The sequence below is a fragment of the Oryctolagus cuniculus genome, chromosome 9 (assembly GCF_051225735.1).
Source record: "Oryctolagus cuniculus isolate XC-2025 breed Fujian yellow rabbit chromosome 9, ASM5122573v1, whole genome shotgun sequence".
In the NCBI taxonomy this organism is placed as follows: domain Eukaryota; kingdom Metazoa; phylum Chordata; class Mammalia; order Lagomorpha; family Leporidae; genus Oryctolagus; species Oryctolagus cuniculus.
Genome location: NC_142875.1, coordinates 106,118,743 through 106,141,491, shown reverse-complemented (window position 1 = coordinate 106,141,491; position 22,749 = coordinate 106,118,743). Strand labels below are relative to the sequence as shown.

The window sequence follows — 22,749 nt, the reverse complement described above, 5'->3', positions numbered from 1 at the left end:
ACTCATCAGTGGTCAGTCCAACATTTTTGGTTGCCTGCTGTGACACATAGTGCCAGGGCAAGCACTGTGACACAGCAGGTTAAGCCTCCATCTGGGACGCCGACATCCTGTATGGGTGCCAGTTGGAGACCCGGCTGCTCCACTTCAATCCAGCTCCCTGCTAATGCACCTGGGAAAGCAGCAGAGGATGGCCCCAGTGCTTGGACCCATTCACTCACATGCAAGACCCTCAAGAAGCTCTGGGCTCCTGGTTTTGGCTTGGCCCAGCCCTGGTGGTTGCGGATATTTGGGGAGTGAACCAGCAGGTGGAAGATCTCTCTCTCTCTTTCTCTCTCTGGGTCTGCCTTTCAAATAAATAAAAAATAAATCTTAAAAAAGAGAAACAGTACCCATGAATGAAGCAGGCATGTAAGAAATGTCCAGTGGATTCTCTTAACAGATCAACTGTTTAACCTGGTAAAAAACTGTGCTGATGCAGTCATGAAAGAGATGGAGGAAGATCAAATTTACATGAGTGGTGGTGATGGTGAGAAAATAATGCTGTGTGCTCGGCATTTGTCGTGTGTGATGGATTTTCACAACCATAGGAGATGGGTGTTCAGGTAGTCTGTTGCTACACCAAATCACCCAAATGTAGTCTATTAAAGAACCAGTCGTTTTGCTTGTGAATTTTAAATTAGCTGATTGCACAGCAGAGACAAGCAGCTCTCTGCACCAAAGGAGCTCAACACGGGGCTGGAGACACGTGGCAGACAGAGATGCCTCAGTCCAGCCATCACGGAACCACGCTGGTGGCCTGGGTTCCTCACCCACAGCCCCAGGGGCCCTGTAGGTTGGAAGGGTTGGGATGGAGAATCTTGTCCTGAAAACACAGCTCTCCATCACAGCCTCCCCGCTTCTCATTCCAAGGGGAGCTGCGTCTGTGCTTGGGGAGAAGCCAAGCCAAGCAAAAGATTTCAACAGAGAATGGAGGAAACACGCCCACTGAGGCTCTCCTAGCAACATAATCACGCACAGGCAGAAGCCTATTTCGGTGGGAGCCTGCTTCAGCTCCCATCCTCCCTGGTTAGTCACAGAATGGGTGCACACGCAGCAGCAGGAGCAGCGTGGGGTGGAGGCAGAGTGGAGCCCTGGAAGTAGGGAGCCGGGGAGTGGAACTGGGGGCTGCTGGGACTTGCTGCAGGTGGTAGGGCAAGGGCCCTCCCCTCTCTCAGACCTCAGGACGTATCTGTAAAAAAAACGAGAGGATTGGGCCAGCGAGCCTCGGGGATTCTTTCTTTGCTGTTCCTCTTGGTTGTACAAAGTACTGAGGCTGTTTTAGCAAGAGTCAGATGTCTCAGAACCTGTCGTCTCCGAGAAGATGCCTGGGGAGAAAGGGGGCTGGAGAGGGTAAAAGTCCTGGAGATTCTCATTTATCCCCTCCGCCACATGCTGCTCCGAAGAGGCAGGTAGGAATGAGGAGAATGGCCTTGTCCTGGCAAGGACTCGGCTCACTCACCCCTACCCTGATCCAGGGCTGTGGTCTGAGATGCAAAGGGTAAAGAGATTAAGGTCATTCTTTGAAATGCACTCCACCCCCTACACACACACACACACACACACACACACACACAGAGTCTGTTAACTCCAATCTCCTGCTGCATTTTCTTTTCCCCCTCCTCCTCCTCTCGGGTCTCTCAGTCTCACTCCTCAGCTCCACTCACTGCACCCTGTTCTCTTTCCCCAGGACCGGGCAGGCAGTGGAGGCATCTCTGGTGCCAAGCACGAGTCTGGCCCTTTTCTTGAATGGACTCTGGGGTCAGTTGAGGACAGCCAGGCTCCCACTTCCTGGCTGTCAAAGGTGATGATACAAGCAAATAGGGCACTGGGGACCCATCTCCCCAAACGAGGCCAGAGATGAGGCGGGCAGAGCCAGGATGCGCAGCGAGCACCCTCTGGACCCCTGCCCTTGACCCGTGGGCTGAGCGCCTGGCAGTGCAGCTGTCTTCGGAGGACTCAGCCCCGAGTGTCCTGTGGCAGCGGAAGAGGCAGAGCGGCCCCTCCCCCCTTGTCCTGTCTCCCACTGGCTGACAGATGGCCGGTAAGACACAGAAAACCGAGCTCTCAAAGTGAAGGCAGGAATGCATTGTATAAAAATTCACACCCCCTGCTGCCGCCCAAACTCCCTTAAAAAGGGATCAAGAGAATCCTAATGGGTACGTGACATCCTCCCTCTCTCCCATAAAAGGGACTTCAAAATCTGGTGACGGTGGGGGAAGGGTGAGGAGGAAGAAGAGTGACGCGTGGGCAGGGGGCTGCCAGCGAAGACAGGGGTACGGGGAGCCAGACCGCAGGCCCATGGACTTTCCCTCACCCCACCCTCCCCACCTCCCAAGCCACTTCTGGCTTCCACCTTCACCGCACCCCCTGAGCCTCCGAGGGGCTGGGAGCCCCAGGCGCCGCGGACTGGGAGAGTGGTAGGAAACAGAGAGGACAGCCCCTCTCAGTCCCGGAGTCGAGGGCGTTCAGGACCCTCCCCCATCAGGCCCCCTCCCCCACCCACACCTCCGGCAGCCCTGGTTTCCCGATCAGTAATCCGTCCAGGAACAGGCGGAGACGAGCGAGGGCTGGAGGCGGGGCGGGGCGGGGGCGAAGTGACCGCGGCCGGGGCTCGGCCAGCGCCGGCCCTGGGAGGGAGGACTCGCCGCGGTCCAGGAGCCTGCGGGAGCCCTGCCCTACTCCCTCCGAGCCGCGGTCGCGCAGCCCTGGCCCCCGCGCAACTTGTGCGCAGCGCGGGCAGTGGAGGCGGCCAAGAGCCCCCCGGAGCCGGGAGCGGGGCGGGGCGGACCCGGGGGCGCCGGGGGCCTTCGGTCTGCGCCCGGCCGCCGCCCGCTCCACCCAACCTCCCAGCCCGCCCCCACTCACCCGGCGCAGCCCCCGGGAAGGACGCGCAGGCAGCGTGTTGCTTCGCCCCGCGCCTCGGCAGAAGTTGACACGAGTTGGCCGCCGCCTCGGGCCGGCCGGACTTCGCGAACAGCCGGGAGAGGAGGCGCCGCCGCCGCCGCCGCCGCGCAGCCCTCGGGGCTGCCTCCCGCCTGCCCGGCCCGCAGCGCGGGTGGAGAGGGGCGGGGAGGGGGTCGCGGTGCGCGAGAAGTACTGGAAACTGTGCGAAGGAATCCGAAGCAGATGAGAAGGGAGGGAAATAAAGTGGAGCCTGCAGGACGGCCTCGCCCGCGGCGGATCGGAGCTGCCGGCGCCCGCACCGGGGCTCGGCGGGGTCGTCTCCCTCCTCGCTCGCTCGCCCTCTCGCCCCCCCACCCTCAGGCTCTCTCTTTTAAAGCGACACCAGCTCTATCCCTTTCTCTGCTATCTCTGTATCACCAAACCCTGGCCGGCTCTTATGGGCATGAAACACTCCTCCCGTTGTCTGCTCCTAAGGAGGAAGATGGCGGAGAACGCCGCCGAGAACCCCGAGGTAAGCGGGCGCGAGCGCGGGCCTAGGCGACCCCGCCGCCCACCCGGACCCCGCCGCCCACCCGCACCCCGCGCCGCCGCCGCCGCCGCCGCGCTGCACCTGGTGCCAAACTTTCCCGGCTGCACCCCGCTTGCCGCTGCCGGCCGTTCGTGTATGTGTGTGTGTGTGTGTATGTGTGTGTGTGTGTTGTCTGTGTTGGGGGGGCAGTGCATGTCTCAGGTCCCCTCCCTCTTGAAAATGCAAAAGAGTCGCTCTCACCCCGTCACCCCCTCCTGCCACCACTGCTCCTGTCCCCTTCCCCCAAGTTCCAAACCCAGGGCAGCCGCGTTCCCCTGCCCTCTCCTCTGGGCTCCGCTAGGGCTCCCGGGTCCCGGCTTCGCGTAGAGCTAGGGCGGGTGACCCCGGGGCCAGGGACGCTGCCCCCCGGGCGCCCTGACCATCTCCTGCCACTGCCTGGAGCTCGACCCTTCAAGCTCCTGTCATCACCCGAGCTCTCGGTCCCTGCAGCACCGCGGAGAGCTCCGGGCTGCGGGGGCCGGGACGCTGCTAGGATTTGGCCACCTTCCCCAGACCCCTCCAGCCCCGGAGAGGACTGGAGAGAGGTCTGCTATCCCAGCCTGTCGGAGCCTCCTCGGGGTTGCTCCTCCCGGGGAGGGCGCGCCGGCCTCGGCCACCGTCAGCACCAGGGACAGCGCCCGCTCCTGCCGCAGCGGAGCCTGAGCGGGCGGTGGGGGCTGCGCGCCGCCGGCTGCAGCGAGCGGTGGGTCCGCAGCCGCCTTGTCCCGCCGCATCCTTGGCCAGGGTCGCTCTGGCTCCGCTGAGTGTTCTCTGGGCCCCCCGCCTTCGACCACCCAGTAGCTACCCTGCCTGTGCTCTCGAGTCAGCCCTGGGCCGCAGAAAGCCCTGCTGGGCATTGCGTCTGCCCGGAGTGTCCCCTGGCCTCGCTCTGACCCCGTTGTCATTACCAAAAAAAAAAAAAAAAAAAAAAAAAAAAGACTCTTCCGTGGGCTCTGGGCACCTGTAGTCACGGAGGGGATCCGCGTGGGCAGCCCCCTTACCTTCCCGGAGAAACGGTGCGCCCAGGCGGGGGCGGGGTGGGCTATGTGTGTGCCCACCACCCCTGACTCGGTGGCAGGAAAAAGACACAGAGCAAACCTCGGGGCTCTATTAATAGCTAGGTGTCTGGCGGGGCTGCCGCACATCTCACATATGGTTACCCATATGCAGCGTGGGGGCGGGGATGGGGGTGTGGCGCGGGGATCGTCCCTTCTGTCTCGCCTGAATGCAAAAAGGTGCAGAGACCCTGCCCGGTCTTCTTTCTTTCAGCTCTTAACTCTGCAGCTAACCCCTACCCCACAACGTAAGCAGAAAAGCTTTAACAATCCCCCATTCTCTGAGCGGCCACAAGCAGCATGCATCTAGCAACTGTCGCTTGCCAAACACGCCTGGGGCTTAGAAGCGTGGGGGCATCCAGTGGCTAACGCCTCCCCTGTGGGTTAGGGCGAAGCCAGGGTGCTCGCGGTCTCCCGGACGCTTCCCCACCCCCACGAGATAGCAGACACCCAGCATGGTGTGTATCGGGTGCAAGGCTCCCGGTCTCGGAGCAGAGCCAGTCTTGCAGGCCCCGCCCCCTTACCCTCCCCTCCCCCCCTTGACCACTTGCCCGGGAACTTTCTAAAAATAGCTCAGAGGCTCAAGGCCGCGTGTCTGCGAAGCGTGGAGCTAGGCGGCACGTAGCACTCCCTGCAGCCAGGTGGCTGGAGCGCTGAGAGCCAGAAGGCGCTACCCTCCCCCCCTCCCCGCCTCTTCACCGCACCCCACGCCACGCGTGACTGATTGTCTAACGAAAGTTTTGGCGAGTGCCTAAGCTCGGTCAGCCCAGTGATGGGTTTGGGTGCAGACCCGTGCCAGGTTCCGCAGCAGCGGCGGCGGCGGCTGCGCTCCGCACCTCGGCGAGGGTTAGAGGCGATCAGAGCAGGCAGAGCTACGCGCGCCAGGCTATTTTTACTTGCTTCCCCCGCCGCTCCGCGCTCCCGCTTCTCAGCAGTCGCACTTGCCAGCTTTGCTCAAGGCATCAATGAAAACAGCAGTGGAGGCCGCCGAGAAAAAAAAAATCACTCCGCGTGCAGGAGACGGGGCGGGGGGAGGGTGCAGGAGGGTGCGGCGAGAAACAGACCCATCTGGGACTCTTGGGAGGGGAGTGAGTCGGGGTGGGTGCGAGGTTCAGTTCCTAGCAACCTCCGGGGGAAAAAGGGGGCAACCGAGACTCGGTCAAACGTGCGGGGCGGAGGTATCCAGGCAGCGTGACTATCTCTCTTGGTTTTTCCTCCAGGAACTGGCTGTTTTTGGAATAAGCCAGGACTGGAGCGGTACTTCCAAAAGTGGGGTGCTGTGGGTTTGCCTGCCCTTATGGCGAGGGAGAGGAGGCCAGGGCACCTCTGTATGTGTGTGGGGCCCTTGTTCTTAATTCAACCCGTGTGGATCCAGCACTGGGCACCAGGAATAGCTACCCAGGAGCCATAGGTGTCCTGATACGATGGACAGCCCCTTAGCACCTCTTCTGGCCTTTTGTTGCTGTTTTTGTTTTCTTTGCAAGCTCTTAATCTCATTTCCTCCTCCCAGTAGCCGTGTGAGATAAGGGAAGGCTGGTATTGGTTTCTCATCCCCATTTCATGGTGGAGGACATGGAGAGGCCGAGTGAGCTCCGGCGATTTCTGAAAGTCATCAGCTGGGTTGGGTATGTTACCCACACTGCCCCTACTTGTGATTCATTGGTCTTTGTCCAACCCTTGCTACTTCTCCCACATGTGAATGGGAGTAGATGAGGAGTGGGAGGGGAGGGATCCTTTGGAAGGAGAGAGGCCACGAGAGGGCAGGGAAGGTGTTCTTTCAGGAGGTGGGTGGAGGGTGCAGATACACCAGCCATTGGCAGGTAGGAGGAAGTGAGGGATAGAAGCCACTTACATTGTGATGATAGCCTTCCTCCCCAGAGGAGCAGCTAGGACACACGGGCCTCCAGGGCACACGGCTGGTGGGTGCGGTTGGCACTGGGTGGCCCTGGTGCTGACGTCAGGTCCATTCTCTCTATGGTTCAGGGTCAGCGTGGGATGTCTGGAGATGCCAGGTCAGCCCCTGGCACACGGTGAACAGGAAGCAGTGTTCGCTCTGCCTACACTCTCTCTGACTCCCTCAGGGGTGCTCCACCGCCAGCCCAGGTCCGCCACCTCCCCTGCTCCCAGAGGTGTTGGTCAGCTTTTCAGCATTGTCACAAACACCGCGAAGAAGCTAGTCACGCAGGAGGGAGTTTTGCTTCGGCTCATAGTTTTGGAGGTCCACGGCCCTGCTGGTTGGGTGTATGGTGAGGCTGAATGGTGGCTGTGGTGGAGTGTGTGTGTGTGTGTGTATAGGAAACAGAGAGAGAGGAGCTAGGTGGAGCTTGGCTTTGGAAGGCAACCCTCTCCCAAGAACTACCCTTCTGGGGACATGCCTCCAATGACCTAAGCCTTCCATAGACCCACCTCCTAGACACCACAATTGGATCCGCCCAGCGCTGTCAATAACTGACCTTGGGGTTCAAGTGCGTGAGGCCAGAACCACATCCTCCCCAATCCAAAGCGCCAGGCATCCAGAAAAGCTTTCTGCAAGGACTGTAATGCCCCTAGCCCCACCCTCCTCCTCAGGGCCCCAAGGCTTCGGGTTTTAGGTCTTCCCCTCGGCCCCCGCTGAGGCTCCAGCCCCCGTTCCAGGGCTCTCTTCTCACATCCAGCCTCGCCATCACTACATGCTTGGCTTGGCTTTTGGAAACATAAACCAGCTGCTGACCAGACATCTCTTTTAAGAACTTGCGATGTTGCCCCATTGCCTACAAGATACAGGATAAAGCCCAGCTGCCTTGGCATAAGGCCCTTTGTAGCCACCCTGTGTGATTCTCTGAGAAGACTCTGGCTTCCCACCTGCAGGCATTTCTGCACGCGCCTCCCTCCTCCTACCTTGCTGCTCTTTTCTTCTCAGTGTTTCAGGAAAGGAGCTTCCCCCACCCATAAGACCCAGGGAAAGAAATGTCACCTCCTCTGGGCAGCCTTCCCAGATCTGCCTTTTACCTTCTTTCTCCAGGGAGAGTGATTGCTCCTTCTTACTCATTCCTAAAGCCTGACTTTCCCTGTTGTGAGATAATTGGCTCTTTGTCTGTTTCTCCAGCTGGTAATGAACTTTTTTTTTTTTTAAATTTAAGTATACCCTGTTGTTACACTGCATCTGACACGCAGTAAGTAATAACTGTTGACTGAATTGATTCATGTGATTCTGAACATAGTCTTTAGTATCCTGGGTGTTAGCCACTCGGGACTTTCTGAGAATCGGGGTGCCTGTCTCCCGCTCCTCTGCTGTACCTGTGCTATTGTGGACTGTTAAAACGCAAAATGTGTGATGCTTCTGAGAATGGAGGTGCTGTGGCCTCTCAAAGCACAGGCACATCTTGGTTATTCACCACAGTATTCAATATTCAACATTCGGGGACCACGGGATTCCTACTATGGGGTGTTCAACTGAATAGCAGATCAGTTGAATCACAATCAGTTAATCACAATGCCCACTTAGGAGCCTTGGAGGGGGGGTGATGGCTCCCTGACTGTGCCTTTTTGCCAATGGATTCTGTGAAAGCCTGGTGCATTATTTATGGTGATGACTCCCTGATTAGGGTTTTATCACCTCAAAGGAGTGCCCCCAGGAGTCGAGAAACCAGTTTTCTCAAAGAGTCATTTTGGAAACTGTTTCTGGATTGTTCTGTTGACCTGCTGGCTAGAGAGAGAGAGAGAAGAATTATGGATTGGGGGAAATGCTACAATAGGGCAGTGGGGTTAGGGGTAGGTACCCAATTAATGCGGTTTGAGTCCTGGGGCAGAGGAAGCGGACTTGTGGAATGCTGTGTCTTGGTTGTTTTGTCTAATGGATGTTACTTTCAGCATAGTCCTGTTACACGAAGGGCAGGGGACCTCGGAGGGGTAGGCAGGGCCCAGGTCCACCTCTCTGAGGAAGGCCTGCGTCCTTGGTCCTCATGTCTAATACAGGCTCTGGAGCCAGATGGCCTGGTTTTGAATCTGGCTCTGGGCTTGGTAGGTGCATTGTGACATTGACCGAGTTGCAAAAGTTGTTGTGACCGTGAACTAGATCAGTCCATACAAAGGCTTGGCACATTGCCTTGGGCCCGGTAAAGCACTCACTCAGCGAGTGTCATTCCTGCTGCCTTTTAGGGGCCTTGTCATACGTGTGCAGAACCCTCCCATTTCATTTCTCCAAAGGATGACCCAGAAACCCATAGTCCAATTCTTCCTCCCTCAGCAAACTCTGATTCCAGTCTTCAGGAAAATTAAGAAGATGCCCACATTTTTTTTTTTTTTCTGGCAAGTTTGGCTCATGCGAGTCCTTAATGTCCTAAACTGGCTTTTGGCCATCCAAGAGGATGGAACATGACGTTCTGGTCTTCATTCAGGGGTAGGTTTCATTTCACCCTCTTTGCTAACTGCAGCATGAAGCAATTATCACATACCGGTGTGGAATTGCACAATTCTGTAAAAACACTACTTATACCTTGAAATCTACCATGCCAACCGGGAAAACAAAATGGGTGGCATGACAGCACCAGGATGTGCCACGGCAACTTCAAGCAGCTGTTGTGTGTGTGTGTGAAAAACTGGCAGGTTGCACGGTCGTCCACTGACTTGGTCCAAGGGTAGAGTGAGCCCAGGCAAGAAGGGACCTGCAAAAGGTCATTCTGTCCATGCCTCTGTCTCTGGACACACGCCACCCCAGACTTATAGCTGGCCACACGCCACCCCAGACTTATAGCTGGCCACTTGGCCTACCCGTTAGAAAGCTTCAGAGACGGTGATTTCCCAAACTCCCTAAGCATCTCACTAGCCGAGAAGCTGTCTGAACTTAATCTTTTCTGTGGCAATCGGAATCATCTTAGTTTATCTTATGCCAAAAAGGAGAGGAGGGGTGGTTGTTTGCCACCTGGTGGCTCATAGCTGAGGGCCTGGCTCCTAGTTCCTGCTATTGCAGGTGTTGGGAGGCAGCAGTGATGGCTCAAGTAGTTAAGTTTCTGCCAAGCACATGGGAGACCTGGATTGAGTTCCTGGCATCCAGTTTCAGCCTGATCTAGCCCCAGCCCCAGCCCCAGTCATAGTGGGCGTTTGGTGATGGTGGAGTGGGTGGTGGTAAACAAGCAGAGGATAGGAACTCTGCCTGTCTGTGCCCCAATAAATAAATAAAAACCTTTTTTAGAAAGAAAAATGCGGGCTGATGTGGTGCAGCAGATTAAACTGCTACTTGCACTACTGGCATCCCATGGTAGAACGCTGGTTTGAATCCTGGCTGCTCTGCTTCTGATCCAGCTCCCTACTAATGCAGCTGGGAGGGCAGTGGATGATGACCCAAGTACTTGAATCCTGGCTACCTCCAGGGGAGACCAGAGTGGAGTTCCTGGTTCTTGGCTATTGTGGCCACTTGGGGCAGTGAACCAACAGATGAAAGACTACTTCTCTCTCTCTCTCTCTCTTTCTCTCTCTCTCTCTGATTCAGCCTTTAAAATTAACAAATAAATCTTTAAAAAGAGAGAGATAAAAACTGGAAGTTACCTTTCCATTTGGGGCTGTACTAGGCAGTCCCACCATCTTTATTAGTTTTTCCACAATATGAATCTTTCTCTGGCATCCTGGCGTTAGCCTTCTAACAGGAGGAGCTGCGAGAGGAGTGCCGGAAGTTTGTCCCTCCTGTATTATCCTGCCCATCAGGTCCTTCTCACATCCCGTGTCTGTACTTCCTCCACTTGTCTCAAGCATAATAGCTTTTTCCAGATTTGTAATAGGTGACCCATAAGTAAAGATATCTTTTTAAAGTCTGATTTTATAAGTGCCAACAGCTTGATGTGTGCATTTTCATAAAGTCCTAGAATCTTAGAGCTGGAGAGAAATTCAAGCCATTTAAACAAAGCGATAGGGACACTGATCATTTATCACAGAGCTCCTCGGCGCTGGTATACACACCTGGTTTGTTCCTGGGCCAGTGCGTTTACACCTCCCTTAAATATCACCTCTGATTCATTATTTGTGTTGCTCTGTGCTGATGTTCTGGTATATCCTGATCTCTACTGGTCACAACCAGTGCTTCTCTACATAAGATCTGGGAATTGTGCCTGGAGGGAGCTGTCTCTTTTTCAAACTGCACTCACAATGCTCACTTTATGTATTTTTTTTTTTTTTTTTGACAGGCAGAGTGGACAGTGAGAGAGAGAGAGACAGAGAAAAAGGTCTTCCTTTGCCGTTGGTTCACCCTCCAATGGCCGCCGCGGCCGGCGCGCTGTGGCCGGCGCACTGCGCTGATCCGATGGCAGGAGCCAGGAGCCAGGTGCTTTTCCTGGTCTCCCATGGGGTGCAGGGCCCAAGCACCTGGGCCATCCTCCACTGCACTCCCGGGCCACAGCAGAGAGCTGGCCTGGAAGAGGGGCAACCGGGACAGAATCTGGCGCCCCGACCGGGCCTAGAACCCTGTGTGCCGGCGCCACAGGCGGAGGATTAGCCTATTGAGCCGTGGCGCCGGCCCTCTCTCTCTCTTTAAGATTTATTTATTCATTTGAAAGTCAGAGTTAAACAGAGAGAGAAGGAGAGGCATAAAGAGAGGTCTTCTATCCACTGGCTCACTCCCCAGATGGCCACAATGGCCGGAGCTGCGCCAATCCGAAGCCAGGAGCCAGGAGCTTCTTCCATGTCTCCCACATGGGTGCAGGGACTTGGCCATCTTCTACTGCTATCCCAGACTATGCAGAGAGCTGGAACAGAAGTGGAGTAGCCGGAACTCAAACCAGCATCCACATGGGATGCCGGCACCACAGGCGCAGAGGCCCTACCCACTACGCCACAGCGCTGGCCCCTCTCTCCCTGTCCCTGTCCCTGTCCCTGTCCCTGTCCCTGTCCCTCTCCCTCTCCCTCTCCCTCTCCATCTCCTTCCCCCTCCCCCTCTCCCTCTCTCTATCCCCAACTCCATCTCCATCTCTCTCTCTCTCCCCCTCTTTCTCCCTCTCTCTGTTACTCCAAGCTCCTGAACCATTTTTGTCTTTCAATATCTCAGGCAGGGTTCTAATGATCTAAGAGGAACCCAAGAATCACCAAGCCACTATGGCTGTGTCACTCTAAATAGTGGCCCAAGCTTCCTCCTCATGAGCTTTCTTGCACAGAAAATCCTTTATCACCACCACCCCCCCACACACACAAGGGCTCCATGGGGACCCTAAAGGATGCACTCACAATGAGTCATCATCGTCATCTCCTTTGGGTTCCCTTAGTCGGTGTCCAGTGGCGATGAGGTCGCTGTCAGGAGCCTGGCTGCTGCCCGCACCCACTGTGCCCCACGGCAGGGTCGCTATCTCCCAGGACACTGGGCGCTGTTCAGGAATGTGGCGGGGTGGGGAGCGGGTCAGATATGCTTCCAGCACCCACCGCGTATCATCAGAGTCTCATCAAATCCATGCAACGAGCAGCCACGTAGCTTCTGGCTCGGATCCCTTCCGCTTCTCCGAGAGGGCACGCAGCCCCGTGTCAGGGCGCACCATAGCAGCCTCAACCTCTGCCTGCCACTCACAGGCACATAATGGAATGCAGGCTTCTCCCTCTGACAGCCAGAGCCAGAGCGCCAGCCAGGAAGCCTTGGGGCTGAGAGGAAGAGGCTGGCTCCCTCCGAAGCCTCAGTACCTAATTGCCCAGGAACCACCAGACTGGGCGAACTAACTCGCAGGTGTGGGCAGTCCCATATTTTCCTCTGAGTTTCCAAACACTGGTACGGGGCCTCGTGGAAGGAACTTCCCACCAGTGCACCTGGCTGGCTGGTGGGTGGGCTGCCTTTTGCATGGGTCAGGCAGGGAGTAGCCTTGACTCAATGTCCACAGCTGCGTGGGTCCCAAAGCCACCTTCCAATTAAATCTCTCTCTCCTGACCTCCCCTGCTGGCTGCCACCATCATCGTCAGACGGAGAAAGAGCCCTTGCGCTTTCTTTGTAAGCCGTCACCTGTTGGGGGCGGGCTTTCCCCTAGGTGTCTATCATTTCCATGAATGACTGTGGAAGGCTACCCAAGCTCCAGGGTATACAAAAGAATGAATCTCTAATGGTAGAAGGTCAGGCATCCGTTACAAGATGGCTTTGGAGTGCAGGTTCACCCTTCAAAACTGTTCCACTGGTGTTTAAGGCTTCTGCCTGCCAGTAAGTTGTGCCTTGGCCTGTAGGATTCGGAGAAAGCCTGGAGCTGCAGAGAGATGAATGAAAAAAACCCGGTGTGCCGGCGCCGCAAGGCGGAGGATTAGCCTAGTGAGCCGCGGCGCCGGCCTCACTTTATGTATTTATCCCATCATATGTAACACTGGGGGTCACATGTTATCCCCATTGGACAAACCAAGAAAACAAAGTGAACAAAGTTGGTGTTACTGGATGCAGCTCAGACACAAAGCCTGGTTTTCCAGCCATGAAGACTCAGGCTTTTTCCAGTCCACCAGGCGGTGAAGGCTTGAGAAAGACCAGAATGGAAATTCAAAATATGAGGGTATTTCAGGCAGTTTGTGAAAAATGGAATCAGAAGATAAGTTTAGTTTGGTACAAAAACTCCGTGAAACTTCTGCATCCAAGGGATCTTCGGAAGTTCATGGTCAATGTGTGACGAGAAAACCATGCATGGATTTCAAAGAGATTTTGCATCAAAATATCTTATCCTTCATTCCATTTTCCATGAACTTTTTGAAGTGTCCACGTATGAAGCAAAAGGGTAGAGAGGCTAAGGGAAGGGATATAGAAGACACCTCAGGAAGGCACAGCAACCTTCTGTAGGCCTCCAGGCCTACTGTTCTGGCTTCTGCCGCTGTCTTGCAGGGTCACGTCCACAGCCCTCCCTGCTGCACCCTGCGACAGAGTCCTGGTGAGACCTGGCATGAGTTGCGCAAGGACAATCATCACCCCACTCGCCCTACTCATCTGGGACATCCCCATGACTGGAGTCCTAGTAGGTGGACCAGGAAAAAAATCCCCTTGTCTAAGCAAGTCCTCCTCTTTGGAATCCGACCCATGGCTATCGATTTTAAGCCTGGACACTCCTCCAGCTGCTTTACTGGGATGAAATGAATGCAAGATTTCAGGAGACGAACTCCAAACTTTAAATTTGTCTTGACAGTTTGATCACCTATACCAAGCTTCCTGGGATTGCTGTGACAAAGTACCATGAACAGGGTGGCTTACAACAACAGAAATTTATTCCTTCACAGTTCTGGAAAACAGAAATCCGAAATCCAGGTGTTTTTAGGGCTGGTTCCTTCTGGAGGTTCTACAGGACAATCTGTTCTTGCCTTTCTCCCTACTCCTGGTGGTTGCCAATTATCCTGAGTACTCCTTGCCATGTAGACCTGTCATTCCAGTCTCTGCCTCCGTCTCCATCATCAAGTGACATTCTCCCATGTGTGTGTTTTTCTTCTTTACTTCTAATAAGGAAACCACTCATATAATCCCATCTATTTCTTCCCCGTGTCTTATAAAGGCAGGAGTAGTAAAAGCTAGCCTAATCCAGTTTGGCCTTATCTTAACTTGATTGCAATGGCCTTGTTTCCAAATGAGGTCTCATTCATAGGCATGAGGGGTTAAGACTTCCAGGCATCCTTTGTGGGGAGGGGGTGTGGGGGGGACACGATATAGTTCCCAGCATCCCCCAGCCCATGCCCGACGTGTAATAGGCGTGGGTAGAAGATGGCTGATGAGTGATGAACACACACAACAGTAGACCCCAGGGGAGTTGCCAAGCCCATTCCTGTGGACTTTTCTGCCTTAATCTCTTTCCTTGGCTCTCTTCCTGCTGGCTCCCCAGGGGCTGTCATACAGCCTTTTCCTTGAGCAGTAGCAACACTGAGAACAACAAGAGCTATCTCTATCTGTACTATGCTTTGGGCACAATGCAAAGCCCTTTTGTAAGAATTGCCTTATTTAATTCACATAGCAATACAGAGCAGCTCTTCCCCCTCCCCCCAAAAAAATGTTATTTAAGCAATACAAGCTTCATGCATTTCCTAAGTACAACTTGAGGAATATAGTGATTCTTCCCACCATACCCGCCCTCCCACCCACACTACCACCCCTCCTCCTCCTCTCTCTCCCATTCCCAGCCCCATTCTCCACTAAGATCCATTTTCACATAACTTTGTACACAGAAGACCAGCTCTATACTAAGTAAAGAGTTCAACAATTTGCACACACACACACACACACCTGTTCCTCAAGAGCAGAGACAAGGGCTGTTCAGTCATTGCATCTGGAGGTTAATTTCTCTTCTTCTTCTTCTTCTTCTTCTTCTTCTTCTTCTTCTTCTTTAGAAACAATTAACTTTACAGAAACATCATTTGTGAACACTTAGACATAACTATAACTTATGAAGCATATCTTTCACTTAATACATTAAAAGAAAGTAATTCCTTGAGAACGCATTTTATCATTAATTAAGGACGCACCTAAGAAAACAAGTAATGGAGTCGGGCACTTCGGCATAGCTAAAACTTATGGGACGTGAGAATATCCTCCATTTAATACACTAAAGTGAAATAAATCCTTGAGAACGTATTTTACTGTTAATTCTCATCATCCAACCTCAGAGCAGCTCTTACCAGTTCCATTTTGCAGCTGGGAACACTGAACCCGACAACGGGTAATTATCCTGGCCGAGAGTGGGGAGCAGGTTCCCAGCAGTTGGAACGCCATTGGAGTTGGAGTGCGCGCTGCCATTAGAAGGGCTTTCCCTCCTCTCTTTCATCCTCACCTCCTACCTCCAGCTGTCCTTACCTTTTCCCCACACCAGCTCCCACTCACCTGGAGATTTGGGAAGACACTGGTTAATTTCCACACGTGGAAAAGGGACCTATAATTGATTGGACCTGTGAGAGGATCCGTGGGAAGATTCCCTTTCTGGGGGGACTTGCTGCATAGTTTCCAGAGGAACTCTTGTTGTGGTAGATGTGGGCCTGTTAATAGCTCATTAGAAGGGTTATTCTCGGGGCGGTGGGGGGGGGGTCAATGAATCTCTTGGCTCCTTCCCAACAATTCAACTCTGTAGGCTGTTGATTTCTTGGCTCAAGGTAGTTTTGCGTGGCACCTAAGAGGGCAGGCGCTGGGTTCTGACCTCAGCTGTTTTTAGGTGTTAGCTTGATTTTCGACAGCACTTTGGTTACCTGTGGCTGGGTTTTACAAGGACGTGAGTGACGGTGCTTTATTGGATGGGGTTATTGTGCACACCAGGCATGTGTCTGGCACTTGCCGATGCCTGAGAAGGAGTAGCTATTATTAGTAATCTGGGTTTACCTGGTTTGTCCCAGAGAGGAAACAGAAATAAAAGACCTTATTAGCGACAATATAGAGTCAGCGCTGGTGGAGGCGAGAGCCAAGCTATTGAGGGGAGACCGGTCATGCTCACGTGAGACAGCAGGACCATGGAGACAGCCGAGGGCAGTGCTGTCCGGTGCTCCTGCTTAGGGATCTACTGCTCCCCACGCAATGTGCCGCAGGAGGAGCCAAGATCCTCTGTGATCCTCGGGCTGGCTCCCTGCCTCCCAGCTCACACTCAGCTCTGAGAGTGTTTGGCCACATGTGTAACATGAAAGTGAGGCCACACTGAGTTCCTGCCAGTGTGAGAGCCACGGGGGCCAGGGAGTGCCAGTCACTGGCGGGCAGACTTCCCAATGGAGGTGTCCCATGCCACCCCCAAGCCTTGCTCCTGGGAAGAGAACTCCATTCCTGCCTGTTGGCTGCCAGGTGGAGGGAGGGGAGCTTCCTTCCCCATTGTTCCTGCCGACAGAAACTGAGGCATGGGGGAGGAGAGCCAGGGCGAGATTGAGGTAGGGACATGTGGCAGGTTCACATGACAAACGCAATGTCTAATTACCTAGTTAAACTCCCAGTCCTCTTGGCCACAAATCCCTTGTCCTATCCACCGTGTGTGTGTGTGTGTGTGTGTGTGTGTGGCCTGAGAGTGGTACAGCCAAGAGCAAATTGGGCTAATGCTGCCATAAAGGGAAGGGCTATTAGCAAATTCGCCAATTAGGGCCCCCTTTGTGGCTCTATTGTATGTGAAAGATAATCTCTTCCGGAGTGAAGTAAGGTGGTAGCCTTTCAAGGCTGGGCAGCCCAGAAAATGAAGGGCTGTAATTCCCACAGTCCCGCTAAATACAAGGATTTCATCTTTCTCTGACAAGCAGTTATGACTGCAATTCTCCAAGGAGGCTCAAGCAGATAATTCCACAGGTGTGTATAGATTGCTGGAAATACAGACCGAGTCCTAATCGAGAAAAGTTCTCTGTTAACATGCATTGCTTCAACCATCCATTGGCTCATGCCCCAAATGCCCACAACAGCTGGGGCTGGGCCAGGTCAAAGCCAGGAGCTAGGAACTCAATGCAGGTCTCCCATGTGGCTAGCAGTACCAACTACTTCAGCTGTTACTGCCATCCCCCAGGGTGTGTGTTAGCAGGAAGCTGGAATCCAATGCCAAGCAAGGACTTGAACCCAGACACTCTGATATGGGATTCAGGTACCCCTAGTGGCATCCTAACCACTATGCCAAATGCCCACCTGTGATATGAATCCCTTACTGTGTAGCTTGGAAGCCAGGGTCTTGCTCAGCGCTGGGTACTGAGTCACCTTCTTCTCTTACTACACACCCTGTCTCTGGGGGACCTTGTGCGTGCTCTGGGCTTCATCCTGGGTTTAAGTGGAGATGAATCTCAGACTCAGAGCAGCAACCCAGATTGTCTTTTATTTTTTTTTTATTTTTAATTTTTTGACAGGCAGAGTGGACAGTGAGAGAGAGAGAGACAGAGAGAAAGGTCTTCCTTTGCCATTGGTTCACCCTCCAATGGCCGCCGCGGCCAGCGCGCTGCAGCCGGCACACTGCGCTGATCCGAAGGCAGGAGCCAGGTGCTTCTCCTGGTCTCCCATGGGGTGCAGGGCCCAAGCACTTGGGCCATCCTCCACTGCCTTCCCGGGCCACAGCAGAGAGCTGGTCTGGAAGAGGGGCAACAGGGGCAGAATCCGGCGCCCCGACCGGGACTAGAACCCGGTGTGCTGGCGCTGCAAGGTGGAGGATTAGCCTATTGAGCCACGGCGCCGGCACCCAGATTGTCTTTTGAGCTCGGCTCTGCCTGTCTGTCTGACCAGAGGACGCTCCACTGAGATGTTTGTAAGTACTGCAGACTCACAGCATCCCCTTTGGAATCCTTATGGCTTCCTTCCGACCCATCCCTCTTCCTGCCATCTCATCTTGCTTGTTACCAAGTAACTAAAGTCCCCAATCAACTCCATACTCAGGGCTGCAGCTCCTGCGCTGCAGAGTGGGGTGACCCCGGCTCTCCACGTGGCCCAAGCCCTCTTCATCTATGCTTGCTCTGAGTCAGGCACTGCTGTTTGCTCTACTGTTTATAAGATTAAAAATAAGGTGCTCCCTACCCCAGGAAGTAAAGACACTCAGACCAATGGCTTGGGCTGCCAGGCCTGCAGGGCCCTGGGGCTTTGTCCCCAGTGCCAGCCCTGGGGACTTTTCCTGGAGGCTCATCCAGAGCTCTGCCGAGCCTGCACCCCAGCTCCCCTGCGTCTTGCAGCATTGCTTCAGCATCAGAGATCCAGAGTCTTAGGGCTCTTTGAGTCCATCCCACATGACATGACAGACAAGGCAGTGGGGATCCGTCCTGAGCCCCAAGGAGGAGCTGCTTCCACTTTCCTTGGCCATTCTTTCCAGTTCCTCAGACCCTCCCCTGTTACCAGGTAACATAGCAGAAGTAGAAACCGAGAGCCGGAATCCGCGATCCTGACCTCTGCTGCCGTAGGCCCCATCTGGAAAATGAGTGAGATGACCCCCATCTATCTCACGGTCTGACGTTGTCCTTTATGTACATGGAGACAATGGACGCAGGGACAGTTTCAAAATGTGGGAGGTGCTGTGTGTGCAAATCTCAAACTTCTCCATTATGAACTTGACACCGCGAGTGTTTCCAGTGCGACTTGACGTCTATCTCCCCTCACTGAGCTGTCAGTGGTACTGGAGACGAGCTTCTTGCCACCCCTCGCCTGGCTTCCTTTCCCAAAACCCACGGGAGCTAAACTTATGCTGGCAAAAATGGTGAGACGTTTTCCCCCTAGGCAGCAAATGGCACAGGGAGCAGAGGTTTCGGGAAAAGCAAGGAGGTGCTGTCGGGCTAAGCTTTGGCTCGGCGAGCAGTTGAACTCTGCTGGGGCTCTGACTTGAACCATGTGTGTAAGGGGTGAGCGGCCTGCGGGCAATTATTTGTCTAAGAGTGAATCTTTTTCCAGAAACTCTGCCTTCCCCTTTGCTCTCTACCTGTTGGCTCAGCTTTCTCCTCCGTTCTCTCATTCCCAGGCATACACTTCCACGCTCCCAAGAGCAGTATCTCTTGCTTTATTTTTAAAAATGTATTTGCGAGATAGAAGGCAGGGATACTTTCATATGCTCATTCACTCCTCAAAGGCACTGGTTCTCCCTTGTGGGTGATAGAAACTCAACCACTCGAGCCATCACTGCTGCCTCATAGGGTCTGCCTCAGCAGGAAGCTGCAGCCAGGCGCCGGAGATGGGTATGGGGCCCATGATGTGGCATGCAGGCATATTAACCGCTCAACCAAACACCTGCTCATGTGTAGCTGCGTGTTATTCGTGCAGGGGAGAGTAAGCAGGGCTCATCATCCTGGTGGTGGCTCTGGCCTTTGTGAGCCTGGATGTTGGCGAGAATCCAGTCTCAGGAAGCCGTTCTTTCTGTGCCTGCTTGACCGGGCAATGGATGCATTGTCTTCCTGGAGCGTCAAAGATCCAACCTGCTCTGAATATGAAAAGGAGTGAGGGAAAAAGAAAGGGAAGATTTCACATTGTTCAGGCTCTTCTTCATTGCCTTCCTGTGTGCAGGGTTGCACGGTTATTTCCATCGTGCCTGGGCCTGGCTCATCTCCCGGGATATAGGCCTGAGTCAAGACATTGGATTTCTTTGGGTACCAGGGTTGGTGCTGCCAGCGAAGTTCCACACTGGAGTTTGGGGGTCGTGATAATTCTGTGGCCATCCCTGCAGTTACCCTCCTCTGATGGGGCTCTTGCCACCAGCCATGGAGACCCCTGTGTGACTCACTGCAGTGACTCTCCTTGGACCCATCAATGGTGCCAAATACCACTGGTTGTTGCAATTGGCTTGATGCCTTGTGCTCCTTGGGTTGCTAAGCCCCACTCCCTTCTGCCTCTCCCACGTCTCTATTTTCCCTCCAACTCTCGTGTGGATGCTTCTGTCCCGCACGATCTCATCCTCTCCCATGTCTTGGGATGTTCCGACTTTCGCTTCTAGCTGGATCTCTCTTCCTCAGTGTTCTGCAGGACTTCTCATTCCGCATGACAAACTGGGCTCTTACCTGTTCCCCCAGTGTATTCATCTGCTTCTCGCTCTGTCTCTATGAGGGACGTGGCCGTTCTCCCCGTTACCCTAGCCAGAAGCAAGGCATAAACCAGAGGCCTCTTACTCTCACCTCCCCAGCCTCCGATAACAAGATCCTGCCACTTCTCCTCCCATGATACCGCTTCCTTCCTTCTCCTCTGTCCACACTGCCTTAGAGCAGACCCTCAGCCTCTCGCCGGGCCACTGTACCTGGCATCCCAGCTTCTGCTCTTCGTCTGTGCACTCTCCACATTGTAGCCCAATACCTAGACTCTGAAGGGCTCAGTAGATGCTGGTCGAAGGAAAGAATGGATGGATTTTAGGCAGAGGGGACTTGCTCAGATGGTTAATGCAGGATGATTGTGTCTTAAGGGGTCACCATTCTCCCTTTCATTTGGTCCTAGTGGAGATGGGATTCACGAGATCCAGGGATTACAGTCCAGGCTCTGCAACTTACTTCCTACGGACAGATCTCTTCCGAGTCTGATCTTTGGCCCCAAGAGCACTGCAAATCCTAGGGCTGAGGACTTGGAGGTCCTTAGTCGCTCTGCGTTTACTATGCAGTCTTCTCCTTGGGGAGGAGGAAGGACCAAGACTATGATGGAGCGTGAAGCTGGGCAGGTGCCTGGATCCACAGGCGACTTTCTGGGAGTTTCTTGTACAAGACATCGCTCTGTCCCCTCACTGTCCCCTCCTGTATCACCAGATCCTCTCAGAAATTGTCTAATGGCCGGCGCCGCGGCTCACTAGGCTAATCCTCTGCCTTGCGGCGCCAGCACACCGGGTTCTAGTCCCGGATGGGGCGCCGGTTCTGTCCCAGTTGCCCCTCTTTCAGGCCAGCTCTCTGCTGTGGCCCGGGAGTGCAGTGGAGGATGGCCCAAGTGCTTGGGCCCTGCACCAGCATGGGAGACCAGGAGAAGTACCTGGCTCCTGGCTTCGGATCGGCTTAGCGTGCCGGCCGTAGTGGCTATTTGGGGGGTGAACCAATGGAAGGAAGACCTTTCTCTGTCTCTCTTTCTCTCTAACTCTGCCTGTCAAAAAAAAAAAAAAAAAGAAGTTGTCACGCAGGCTTGCGTGCCCTCTGTGTTCCACTTTCCCTCACAACAAAGTCGCCTTGGGATTCTGGACGCCTCCTTTGTAGAGCTCTGACATTTAACCCAAATCGAGCCTGTACCTACCGGACAGAAAACTCTGTTTCACGCTTCCTTCTCTCTTGGCTTCAGGGGGCAGTTTATATTGAGACTGAGTCACTGGCCAGGCAAGCCCCAGGAAGCCCCCGAGGCTCTTTGGGTCTGCTGAGTAGCATCATTCCTGAAGACAGGGGACAGGACCCCCTGGTTCCCAGGGTCCCTTGTGGGTTTCCTTCTGTAATTTTCCGCTCCCCTGTGCAGTGCTGAGTGAACACGTGGTTCCCTCTCATCATGGTGCAGTCTTCTCTCTCCTTGTCCGATCTCTCATACGCCACTGGACCTGGGTATTTGTAGAAAGACCCCGATGCCCCTCTGCCACTTTTCCCATCATCCATCCCTTGCAAGGGTTCTGCAGACGAAAGCCAGGATGTGAGGAAAGGTCACCAAAGTCACCAGCCCTAGAAAGCAGTTTAGAGGCCGGCGCCGCGGCTCACTAGGCTAATCCTCTGCCTAGCGGCGCCGGCACACCGGGTTCTAGTCCCGGTCGGGGCGCCGGATTCTGTCCCGGTTGCCCCTCTTCCAGGCCAGCCCTCTGCTTTGGCCAGGGAGTGCAGTGGAGGATGGCCCAGGTGCTTGGGCCCTGCACCCCATGGGAGACCAGGAAAAAGCACCTGGCTCCTGGCTCCTGCCATCGGATCAGCGCGGTGCGCCGGCCGCAGCGCGCCGGCCGCGGCGGCCATTGGAGGGTGAACCAACGGCAAAGGAAGACCTTTCTCTCTGTCTCTCTCTCTCTCACTGTCCACTCTGCCTGTCAAAAAAAAAAAAAAAAAAAAAAAAAAGAAAGCAGTTTAGAGGCCGGCGCTGTGGCATAGCGGGTAAAGCTGCTGCCTGCAGTGCCAGAATCCCATACGCGCTGGTTCGAGTCCTGGCTGCTCCACTTCCGATCCAGCTCTCTGCCAAGGCCTGGGAAAGCCATAGTCTCCTGTGTGGGAGACCAGGAAGAAGCTCCTGTGCTCGGATGGATCAGCACAGCTCTGGCTGTTGCTGCCAACTGGGGAGTGAGCCAGCGGATGGAAGACGTCTCTCTCTCTGCCTCTCCTTCTCTCTCTGTGTACTCCATGCAAGTTGCGGTAGGCGACGACTGGATGCATGGAGTTCTCCGTTTGCACCTCCATCCACTCCTGTCCTGCTTCACCCTGCTCTGCGGAGCTCTGCCTGCAAAGCAGTGGATGCTCTTCCCAGGCCCCTTGCCCAGCCCCTCCCAGGCTGCTGGCTGGTGGGACCACAGCAGCTGGAGCACCGGCAGGAGGCCAGGGGAGGGAGGAGAGCAAGGTCATAGCAGTTCTTCCTTCACGGTGACTCCTTCCCTATGGGGTCACTGGTCACTGGCTTTTCCCCTGAACCAAATTACTTATGCCGCCTTTTCTGTGGAGCCCTGCCTGTCTCTGGGTTCCAGGAACGTCTCTCCCCTTGTCTCTTTGCACCTGGGAGTCACTGTGGAGCTCCTGCTTTGTTAACCCTGAGGCACTGCAGCTGTAGACTCCATTCCACTAAGTGCCATTTATAAACGAATCCTCCAAGTCATTCACTCCTTCCTAGGCTCCAAGCACTCTCCAAAGCCCCTGACACAGACTATCTCGTTTAAACCTAAGCAATCCTTTGAGTATTTACCA

The 22,749-nt window shown here is 54.5% G+C and overlaps 1 protein-coding gene across 2 annotated transcripts in view; it reads left to right on the top strand.

The window, feature by feature from the left end:
- The first annotated feature begins 3,177 nt into the window (after nucleotides 1-3,177).
- PRMT8 (protein arginine methyltransferase 8) overlaps nucleotides 3,178-22,749 on the top strand; it is a 105,269-nt gene continuing 85,697 nt past the window's right edge. The window contains exon 1 of one of the 2 annotated variants that reach the window (XM_002712816.6): nucleotides 3,178-3,454. In XM_002712816.6, coding sequence (XP_002712862.1) covers nucleotides 3,380-3,454 — 75 coding nt within the window. In that variant the 5' untranslated portion in view covers nucleotides 3,178-3,379. The remainder of the gene's footprint in view (nucleotides 3,455-22,749) is intronic. The other variant, XM_089303800.1, reaches the window with a different exon arrangement.